Below are 11,640 nucleotides of genomic sequence, written 5' to 3'. Positions count from 1 at the left end.
TGTCTCTCTCTAGGGGAGCCAAAGAACAGAGAGAGAGAGAGAGAGAGACAGAGAGTACCGGAGGTACTCCCTCAACATTTTTTGAAAAAATTTAGTATACTGGAGGTATTTGACTTCGAGATATCGTGAAACCGGTATTCCGGCATGAACCGGAAAACTGACACCCTTGATGGACACCAACAGGAACGTATTGTGCCTCGAGTGTGAGGTTTTATCCGTAGAATGTCCCTGAAATTTGAGATTGAGGGTAGGCAGGCCTGCAACAGCTTTGTTGGGGAGAATTTAAAAAATCTTATAATCTTTTTATAATGATCATTTTTTAGTTAAATCTCTCTCTATACCAATTACTCAGGCTCACAACGCTTTTCTCTTTCGTGAACTTATTGTCAGTTTTTACGAAATATGAACCGCAAATTTTTTTCAAAATTTTTGCAAATGTATTTTGCTTGCAAAATTTGGGAATTTGGTTTCAAAATTTTGGATTTTATTTTTCAAAAAACTGCCATGCCAGATTCAAATTTTAGCATTTAGATAAACCTGGCATAATACCATTATGAGGCATTGGATCACATTAAGGTTAGGTTCATAACTAACTCTTTCCTTACCGATCATTTTCAGTATTTTCCCAAAATGGCGGGTTTAACCAGCAGAAAAATTGTTTTTTAAAACTCAAACAAGCTCTCTACAAAACAAATGTTCTTATTGATTAAACAAAGATCATTCTTCAATGTTTGTGATGTACAAAATAAATCTGAATAAGAAAAAATGTATATTGTGTCGTAACAATTGTGACGATTTTGCTGCAGGTGGTAAGGTGATTAATCAATAACAAAACAAAAGTAAAAAACTAATTACCTTTCCTTCAGTGTAAACATTCCTAAAACTTCATAGTCATTAATCCTTTGAAACGCTTTTATGATAAAATTGTTGTGTGTCTGCTATATGGTCTAGTGGTATGACACTCACTTTCGGATCGGAAGGTCCTGGGTTGGGTTCGAGCCTCACGCTCTGCGCATAGTTGTGTCCTTGAAAAAGGCTCTTTACTCACATTCTCTCACAGTAAGGTGTAAAATGAATACCTGGCCGTTAACAACGTTGTCTTTGTCCGAAAAATTGTAATATCGCCTAACAGGCGTCATGTCCTGTCCTACATGTTAAATGTTGTTGTTGACCAGGGACCCCTTGTAAAGCGGTTTGAGCACATTTATTGGATATTGCGCTATATAAAGCTCAATTAAAATTTTTAAAATTTTTTTTTAACCTCTCCTTACCATCCACGGGAAAATCATTACAATTTTGTCATTCAGATTACTTTTGTTCATCACACAATTAAAAGGAAATTTTTTTGTCATAGCTATAGTAGAAACTTGACATTGTGTTGTAGAACTCATTTTGCTGAACAATATTATGTATGGAATGTACTTGTTGCTTTTTTGTTTGAGAAAGAAAAATCTATTTTTGTGTTGGGTGGGTGTGAAGTTTCGGGACTAATTCTGAAAAATGGCTGCTGGTAAGGAGAGAATTAAAAGAAATAAACCACAATCAAGTTTGAAAAAAAAAAGTTCTGGACAAACCTTTAATGTTGTGGAATTCATAAATATTCCGGAATAGGTTAGCTAATGTTGCGTTCCCTTTAATATCCAGAACATCAACAAACATGGAACCATCGACAACAACGTGGAGGGAATGAACGGATGGGGGTAGTCTCGTGCGAAGACGGTCAGCATGAATCAAAGCAGCTATGCCCCCAGCTGTAAATGGATTCAGTGAAATTTTAATAACATTTTATGTACAACCTGAATGTGAAGACGGCCAGCATGAATCAAGGCAGCTATGCCCCCAGCTGTAAATGAATGAAGTGAAATTTTATTAACATTCTATGTACAAGCTGAATGTGAGGCGGCCAGCATGAATCAAAGCAGCTTTGCCCCCAGCTGTAAATGGGTTAAGTGAGATTTTATTAACATTTTTTTATGTACAACCTGAATGTGAAGACAGTCAGCATGAATCAAGGCAGCTATGCCCCCAGCTGTAAATGAATGAAGTGAAATTTTATTAACATTTTATGTACAACCTAAATGTTGGTAAATAAAAAATAATTTAATTAAGAAATCTGTTTTAATAAATTTTAAAGATAACAACTATCTAAACTACTTCAGAGTTTGTAGGAGATAAGAATATGAAGGTAAAGAATAAACAAGATTGTGAAAACAGTTTTCGTAATATCAAAACATTTGATAGGAAAAAAAAAAAAAGAAAGATGCATTCTCAACTATGAAAACTTATAAAATCCTTTCGAAACATACAATATAAATTAAATATAGTTTAGAAACGTCCTCACATTAAGTAACATCAAAATCTGATCCCTCCCCCTCCACAAATTAAAAATAAAACCACAAAAAACAAAACAAAACCCAAACAAACAAACAAAAAAAAAATCTACAAGTGTTGTAGATTTGGATCACAAAAGAGACTAAGGAGATTTTACTTTGAACATTCTTTCTAAAGCTTTAATTAACTTTTAACACAAGCAGGCATCTATAACAAAAAGAGAAAAACAAAACGTTAGATGTACAAGACACAAAATATAACCAAAATCATTACAGATATTACCTGAAGAACCAGTCAAGATAACCTGCTCAGCCTGCTTCAATCTGGTGGTGAGTAAAAGATATTCCAATAGAGCATCAAAGTTGAGCGCCCCTCTACTGTAAATCTTGGCTGACTTGTAAATCATTGGACTAGAGACATTTCCTGTAAATATGTTTTTTTTTTTTTAATTAGTAAAAAAAAAAAAATAAAAAAAAAAAAATAATAATAATAATAATTGGCATCCTTTACAACAATTCACTATATCTTGAGCATCCCTCTCAAATTTACTGATTAAAAAAAAAGTAAGGTAGTCCTTCAGAGCCATGGAGTCGGGAGTTAATCATGGTTTCTATAGTGTGAAATAGACAATAGCAATTGCTTGCTATCCTTTGGATAGGACACTAGTCCATCGCAAAGTACTTTCTGCCAAATCTAACAGACTCAGCTATCCATTCTCATTCACTGCTGGGTGGACGGGGTGGTCAGAAAACAATCTCGACTGCACCCAGGATCGATCTCGGTCCCTTTGCGTGTGAAGTGAGTGCTCTACATGGGTGCCAGCAGGAAGAAGTGCTGAAACCTGAAACTAAAATCTCAACACTTTGCCACACCTGAAAATGGTCCTACTGAAAATGTGGCCTAAACTTTACATCACCGTTTTTATACCATTATTAAATGATGACACAGCAAACTTATTTTACGCAAAACACTGAAACCGGAGGTATTTGACTTTGAGATATCGCAAAACCGGAATTCCGGCATGAGCAGGAAAACTGGCGCCCATGGTGTTCTACCAACTGAGCTATCGGAACCCCCATACTGATCAAACTTACCTAGAAATGAACTGCCGTCGCAGTATAGAAAGACAGCTACATTCCAAGTACAAAATTGTGGATTGATTTTACAATCCTTGGAGAACATTCCACCCGGTGTAATAGAGGTATCTGCTTTCTTGCTGGATCCCAACGGTGACAAGCTCCTGTTGCGATTGATTGAGAAGCATTAATGTTTAACTTCATCGTTTATAAAGTGATATGTGGGCGTCCCTGAGATAATCAGTCGCATGGTGAAAAGCTCTGAACAGAGATATTGACAATTTTAGTCAAGAGGTCAATTTTTATGGAAAATGAGTTATCAAAAATCATTAAATCAAACATTTTTCTACATATTGATGAAATATTTCAATTGAATTCTACTACTAAATATTTTATTTTAATATTTATATGAAGGTAATTATTATACTTAATATAAACTCTTGTCAACTTTGGAAGCGATTTTCTCAAAATCAGGGTTTCACACCCTAGCCCATGCATATGACCATAAATCACCCAATTTGCTTCAAATAAAGATTAAAATGCTCAGGAGACATTGGGCTTTTAAAAAATGCAAAAAAAAACCCCCGCAAAACAAACATTTTCACCATGCAACTGATTATGCCAGGGACGCACACATATAATAAACAAAGTCTGTCATCAGCCTTTGACACTCAAGACTCAGATATCTGACAAACAAATCAGGAGTTGAGAATAAATTAAATATATCAATTAAACCTTTATCATACATTTTCATTGTTCATACTATGACATAAGAATAAGAAAATTCTCCCAACATGACACAGAATGTTTAGTCCAACATTCTCACCACTTACTTAATCAGTGCTGATGGTGACAAATGTGAAAAAGGAGGAAAATTTTTGACCAGTTGCCTTTAAGCCCCATTTTTACTGCATGAATTCCCACTTTTAGAGCATTTGAGATTATAAATTATCATTGATACTCTAGCTAAATTCTGGAGAGTTTCACTGCACATTAAGTCTATCACTACCTGTACATTTGCTTGTGAGAAATTCAGTATTTTCAAAGGAGGAAATTCCCCTCTGAGTACAAAATCGCGGATTTCCGTGGATCCGAGGAAAACCATCAGCACTGCTTAACACCTTTTAAAAACGCTTTTCTGGAAAAAACCCCATTAAGGACAATTTGCAAAAACTAACCTTTCATAACATTGTTGCTTATTTTCACACCATGCTCCTGGAAGGAGATGAATGATCCAGAACTGAGAAGAAACGGCACCTGCAAAAAAACAAAACAAAACAAATATATATTTATAATTAATAACAAACACACCGGAACAAGAAATAGGGATGCAAATATATTCCTCCCACCAAATCCAAGCATCAGTACTTTATAGTCACCTGGAACAACTACAAAAGACTTCTAAAGTAACTTCTACGTCATGGGACAAGACCGAAGGGCTAGATCTCAGGTGGTCGCTGGTACGGATAAGTAAGTAAGTAAGGATGCAAATATAAACAATGAGGAACTACAGATTTATCGTCAGCTGAGGAGGTTCGACCAGCACTGAAACGATTGTCCTGACAAAATACAATGTGAGCGTCCTTATCTATTTTTACATGCTCTAATTAATTTTTCGAGCACTCTAGTATCTACAAGTACCCACCAACACTCACATATATACATGGAGACATGGGACAATAATCAACTTATAAATTTTAATATCTTTCAAAACTTTATTTCAAAATCAAACCTTTACATTTTTACACAACAAGTACATTGAAACTAGTTTTCTCAATTCATAGGTGCACCAGCAGGAAGAAGTACTGAAACCTGAAACTAAAATCTCGACACTTTGCCACACCTGAAAATGTTCCTACTGAAAATGTGTCCTTAACTTTACTCTTATTTCATCAGCGTTTTTATACCATTATTAAATGATTACACAGCAAACATATTGACACAATGAGGAAATTAATTTGATTTTAAAACCAACTTATAATACATAGTGAAATACTCACAGTGCAGTTGTCTCTCTCTAGGGGAGCCAAAGAACAGAGAGGAACAGAGAGAGACAGAGAGTACCAGAGGTACTCCCTCAACATTTTTTGAAAAATTTAGTCATGGACACCGGCTTGTGCCCATCACTCAGCCCCCCCACTGAAACCGGAGGTATTTGACTTCGAGATATAGCGAAACCGGAATTCCGGCATGAACTGGAAAACTGGCACCCATGTCTCAATTTGATTGATTTTAAATCAGAACTTAAAATGGGAGGATAGGGACAATAATCCGAGAGACTTGGACACCCTGGGAAACATGGGAGAGTAACTTTGCACCAAATAAAAGAAAAAAAAAAAAAAAAGAAAAAAAAAAGGATAGATCCACTATATTTGGTCTGTTAAATGCAAATGCAAGGCTGCCAAGTTCACAAAGTCAAAATGCGGGACACCTTTTTTTTTTTGGACGGGGTGGGGGGTGACATCACCGGTAATCATGGCAGGTGGTGATAATGGAATAATAACGGTGATCTGATATGGCATATGGATCGTAGGCACTCCAAAAAAAAAAAAGCTTATAATGACCAATTGACAAATAATTTAGCACTATAGTGCCAATGTGACCAGAAAAATGGTTCTTCTTAATGGTGCCAAAAAGATCTGGTCCCTTTTTGAGGGGCGAGGGATCATATTAAAAAGTTAGCTGTGGAGGTAATGAAACAAATTTATCAATTCAGGAAATGCAGGACATTTTTGCCTTAAGCGGGACGGCAGGACACAGCCTCAAAATGCGGGACACTTGGCAGCCCTGCAAATGGCAGCTGATATAGGAAGTCTCAGAATCGGTCATCTCTAGCTTCTTTGTTTTTGTTCCAGTGCCAGCTTTCTGGCTTATAAAACATACTGACAACTGCCATTTCTTATGTCAGACGCCTCACACAACACACTTGTTTTCTCACACTTTTTCAAGTTTCATTAAATTATCCCCTTGCCCTTGAACTTGAACAATCCCATTTCAAAGGATAAAAAAAACAAAAAAAAAAAAAAAAAAAAAAAAAAAAACAACAAAAAAACCCCACAAGTTTCTGAAGGATCTCATAAAAAAAAAAAAGAATAAAATTTGACGTCGGTGAGATTGACACAGTGCTAAACAATGAGGGAAGAAACATGGAAACAAAAAAACACAAAACCCCCCAAAAACAGTAACACTAACACAACAGTAACACTACACAGTAACAGTAATAATAATAATCGTGATTTACCCGCTCTAAAATAATACGCTGGAGGAGTGCCATCCAAACACCTTGCTCCTCTTGAGTAAGCAAAGTTTTTAGGCAGGGTAACGAGTTCAAAATCAGTATCACTTTCATAGTGAAAGTTTCCAAAAGATGTTCTCATTTGTGTAACGAGTCGAATAATCGTAAGAAGCCCCACGACAATAAAGAGCAAGGCAATATAAATATAAAGCCTTTTGGAACCCAAGACACGCCTAACTGTGTGCTTGGACGACGCATGTTTATTAAAAAGTAATGCATCCATTCTCAATCCTAATATCTAAACATCAAGCTGAATATAATGAGTGGTGAAACATCAACATCGTCTGCTGAAACTAAAAGGAGTGGTGGGTGGCCATGACCACCGGACCGGTGGACAACCACAACGTCCTAGTAACCTACAGTCTCATCAAAGAATACATGCATTCTCCTCATATAAATTTGCAAGTTCAATGTTTGTTTCTGGCTAAATATTTGCATATAGTATGGCCTCGTTCTTAAATGGCGTTGCGACTATTTATCCTGGATTGCGGTCATCAGTTTGAGAAGTAAACAAATAGATGGTACAGTCTGGTACAGCAGATTATATACAATATCGGATTTCGTAAACCCACGATCAAACTTTTTAAAAAGATGGTAAAGGCTAAGGAGACCACAGTAATATCCATGGCTATTGTGGCTAGGGAACCATAAATGGATGTGACCAACTTTTACTTATTTATTGCTAATAAATGAGTGAAGAAAACTAAACAAAACAACCAACCCCCCCCCCAAAAAAAACCCCAAACAAACAAACAAACAAACCCCCCAACCCACCCAAATACAACAACAACAACAAAAAAAACCCAAACAAACAAAAAAAAAAAAAAAAAAGCGACAACGAACAAACTAAAACAATACAAAAAAAAACAACAACAAAAAACAACAACAAAAAAAACACACCAAAGAAACCAAAATAACACCCTTCCCCACCCCCAGAAAAACCCCCACAAAAAAAAAAACAAACAGAAAAAAAACAAACAAACAAAAAAAATTAATAAATAGCTATTGGCTTAAAAAAAGCGGCGTTCAAGTCAACTGTTTCCGCGAATGTCTGAATAATTAGAACAACCTGCACTGTCAGTCTAAAAAAGTTATCAAGGTACTGTAATAAATTAAAGCAGTTTTTTCCCCTTCTGTCTATCTCTTTTTCTCTAGATTTTTATTCATCTTTTAAATCTTTTATCCTCCCTTTCTCTAAGTTCTTCTCCAATTGTAAATATATCAGCGCTGTACCTGATGATATGGGTTTCATTTTCATTTTCATATATATAGTGTTATATTTGCAGAGAAGTCTTATCGATCTTTGTGATTTTTGGTAACTTCGCTAAAACTATCTGGCATCTTTGCCTGGCTGAGAAAACGAAAGTAGTTGTCTCCATTGTTGATAAACACAGATCTGTCTGTCTTAGATTTAGATTTTACTTTGACTTTGAAGTTTGAATTTCACAATTACTTGCCTTCTCCAATCCAGATGCTGCTGTAAAAACACATAGAGATAAAGGTGAGATCTATGACCTATAAAATATGGTGATAGACGTCTAGATCTATAGAGTGGTAAAAAATTCAAATTGGGTTTCGCGGTTTAGCTCCAACTCCAATGAAACCCATCATATCATCAGTCATCATATCATAAGTGCTTTTCAATACGATTTTAATAATGATACCAAACTTGTGAAAATCAGAAAATGGTCCTCTATTTGCCTTTGTTGTTTACTGACGAACTTTTTGCTGTTGCATTCCCGCCGGTAGTAACCACCATTTGGATTTCAAATTCAAATCAACACTACTGGCCTTAAACTTAAAGTAAAGTTTACTTAAAGCGAGTGTCATGCCACTAGACCACATTCACATAGCGACATAAAAGTAGAGCGACACATCGCGTAACACTAGATATTGCTCCAGTATTTTGGTAATCCCAAAAAGTCACTGAAGGAAAACATCTTTATGCCTTGCTTTTTGTTTTTTTTTCTTCTGCTATCGTACAACTGACATTTAAGATAGTCATGATTAAGTATCTTCATAAGTGTATTAAGAGTAAGAGTTAATCTGCCATATCATCAATAGTTCGTTATTGTTATTATTACACTTTTTTTTCTTTTCTTTACAGCTCTTATCATCATGGAAGCAAAAGTGCATAAGCATCTATCATCATTTTTGGCTCAGCATTCTTTACAAGACAGTGTTAGGTACTGTTTTTATTACCCTTATTTCTATTATATATATATATATATATATATATTTTTCTTTTTTTTTTTTTTTTTTCTTTTTTTTTTTTTCTTTTAGCAGTTCCTTTTTGTAAAAAAAATGTAAAAATTCAACAAAAATTATGTTTGACAGATATAAGTCAGTCCTAAAATTGCACCTATGCTGGAAAAAATTGATCTCTCAATTTGGACACTTTTTAAAAAAGGCTAAATAAATTGAGCTTTTACATAGAGCAATATCCACTAAACATGCTCAAAGCGCTTTACAAGGTGTCCCTGGCCAACAGCAACGTTTGACATTTAGGACAAGAGATGATCCCTGTAAGGTGATATTATAATTTTTTCGGACAGAGACAAGGCTGTTAACGGCCAGGTACTCATTTTACACCTGAGTACGGTGAGAGAATGTGAGTAAAGAGCCTTTATCAAGGACTCAACTATGCGCAGAGCGAGGCTCGAACCCAGGACCTTCCGATCCGAAAGCGAGTGTCATACCACAAGACCACATAGCCGCCAAAAAAAAAAAGTAGTTAACAAGAATGAATATAGCGGCTTCAAAAAAAGAACAAAATACCAAACACGGAATGTTTTGGGCTCAGAACCCTTCTTCAGCCAACAAAAAAAAATAAAACAACAAAAAAACCATGAAAATATTACTTGCTATCCTTTGGATAGGATCCTAGTCTATCGGACGGAAAGTAATTTCCACCAGAACAATTTTCAGCTGCACCCAGGATCGATCTTGGGACCCTTTGCATGTGAAGCGAATGCTCCACCAACTGAGCTATCAGGATCCTGATAATGTTTTTTCTGGTTTGACAATCCTGCTGGCAGTAAATTACAGTCTCATTCAATGTCCAATGCACAATTTTGGAGGTTTCAGGTTTGCTTATTCACTCTCTAACGTTTTGATATTATAAGATCACTTAATTTGTCCCTGTAGCTCGGTTGATAGGGCACTAGTTTCAAATGCAAAAATTACCGAGCTCGATCTCGGGTGCAGTATGTAGAGATTTTTTTTCTGACACCTGTCCACCCAGTAGTGATTGGGTAGCTCGGTCTGTTAGATCTAGTGGAAAGTACTTTGCAATAGACCAGCATCCTATCCAAATGGTAGCAAGCAATTGCTATACTATTGTCTGATTTACACAATAGAAACCCGGATAAGCTTCGGCTCCATGGGTCAAATGGCTCTGAAGGACTACTTATTTTGGTTTGTTTTTTTAACTTAATTTGTCAACACCTTCATTTCTTGTTCTTGTAAGGATAAAAATTCTTATATCAAAAGGATTGATAAAATCTTTCAAATAAAAGAAAAATATTTGAAATTATAGTTCACTGTCTGTGAATGATACTATGCAAGCTATATAAGATTCTGTAATAATACACTATTGTATAAGGCATTTAAAGGATAATTCCTATATTAAGCATTTAGTAAGATAAGAATTATTCTTGTCTTTTTAAATATTTTTGTCTGTTTTATCAGCAATATAGATGACATCGTCCTGTCATATCTATTGGGTGTTCTGGACTTGATAGGCCAAGGAGATGTAGATGACTGCTTTGATTTGGAGGATGTCACGGACATGATGAATGCGTACCTACCTGGCTTTGATCAGATTGATAGGTTTGTAGCGGCGTGTAGACTATATATAGTCTATAGTCTGGTTAAAATTTTGTTTATAATAATAATAATAATAATATAATGATGATAATAATAATAATAATGATAATAATAATAATAATAATAATAATAATTATAATTATAATTATAATTATAATACTGATATTAACAACAATAATAATAATAATGATGATGATGATATTAACATCAACAATAACAAAAATTTGATTCGGTACCTTTCGGGTACGAAGCGAAGACAGAACTTTTCAGATTTTTATATTTATGTAATTTATATTCTTGCCAGGTCATCTGTCACGGAATGGATGTTTAACATGGCAGCTCATTTGGAGGATTCAGGAATTGAAGGTTGGTCGATCTCTTTCCCTCTGTCACTCTCTCTTTTCTCTCTCTATCCCTCCTCTCTCTTTTTTTTCTCCCTCCCCTCTCTTTCTCAGTTCCCCCCCCCCCTCTCTCGCTCTCTCTCACCCCCCTCCTTCTCTCAGCTTTCTCTTTCAGCCCTCTGTGCAATTTATGTATTTGATGTATTTGACAAAGATAGTTTACTATGTCATAAAAATTACATTTTAACTTTGCAGACGAATAGTCCTCAAAGAATGCTATCATTTCTGAGGGTTCAAATTTACCTTTTCTACCTTTTCTTGAAAACAATTGATTGGAACTTTAATGTAATGATATTTATATTTCCTAGAGGATTCAAGCTCAAAAGATAATGAGTCAGTACCTGAACAAAAAGTGGTTGAAAAGTCAGAAAATGAGCAAGTGAATCGCCCTGTGAAAAGCTCATTCCCCAAATATGACTACAGCTCAAGTAATACACAAGGGGACAGAGAAAATATGGAAACAAGAGTGAATGGAAAGGATAAAGACAATCAAAACAGCATAAAAACAGGCAAGATGCATTAGAATATTGGCAAAAAATGTATGAATATACATCAAAGTTTTTTATTCGTTTTCATTTTTAAGAAATTGATTTACTTATGTTTTTTTGGGGTTTTTTTTTTTTGATATATCAAAACTACCCTCAATGAGTTTGGAAATTATTATAGTTATAAATTGTAATTTTAGCAGTATAAGGACAGGTGGGCGATT

The 11,640-nt window shown here is 35.2% G+C and overlaps 2 protein-coding genes across 2 annotated transcripts in view; one reads left to right on the top strand and one right to left on the bottom strand.

The window, feature by feature from the left end:
* Nucleotides 1-7,912, bottom strand: part of LOC144966937 (uncharacterized) — a 9,512-nt gene extending 1,600 nt beyond the window's left edge. The window contains exons 1-6 of the mRNA XM_078903631.1: nt 6,649-7,912; nt 4,586-4,664; nt 3,426-3,571; nt 2,614-2,754; nt 1,575-1,751; nt 163-266 (exon numbers count right to left, since the gene is read on the bottom strand). Coding sequence (XP_078759757.1) covers nt 163-266; nt 1,575-1,751; nt 2,614-2,754; nt 3,426-3,571; nt 4,586-4,664; nt 6,649-6,925 — 924 coding nt within the window. The 5' untranslated portion in view covers nt 6,926-7,912. The remainder of the gene's footprint in view (nt 1-162; nt 267-1,574; nt 1,752-2,613; nt 2,755-3,425; nt 3,572-4,585; nt 4,665-6,648) is intronic.
* A 151-nt stretch (nt 7,913-8,063) lies between these two features.
* Nucleotides 8,064-11,440, top strand: LOC144969430 (CUE domain-containing protein 2-like; the record flags this gene model as incomplete). The annotated part of the gene is made up of 5 exons (XM_078908540.1): nt 8,064-8,203; nt 8,810-8,888; nt 10,393-10,533; nt 10,835-10,896; nt 11,240-11,440. Coding segments are annotated over exons 2-5 (472 nt in total), but the record flags the coding sequence as incomplete, so codon positions are not given.
* Between the last annotated feature and the right edge of the window lie 200 nt (nt 11,441-11,640).

This window comes from Berghia stephanieae, chromosome 3 (assembly GCF_034508935.2).
Source record: "Berghia stephanieae isolate SIO BIC M18660-M18661 chromosome 3, UCSD_Bste_1.3, whole genome shotgun sequence".
Classification (NCBI taxonomy): domain Eukaryota; kingdom Metazoa; phylum Mollusca; class Gastropoda; order Nudibranchia; family Aeolidiidae; genus Berghia; species Berghia stephanieae.
Note: the sequence above shows the minus strand (reverse complement) of the source record. Positions and strands in the feature narration are given on the sequence as shown.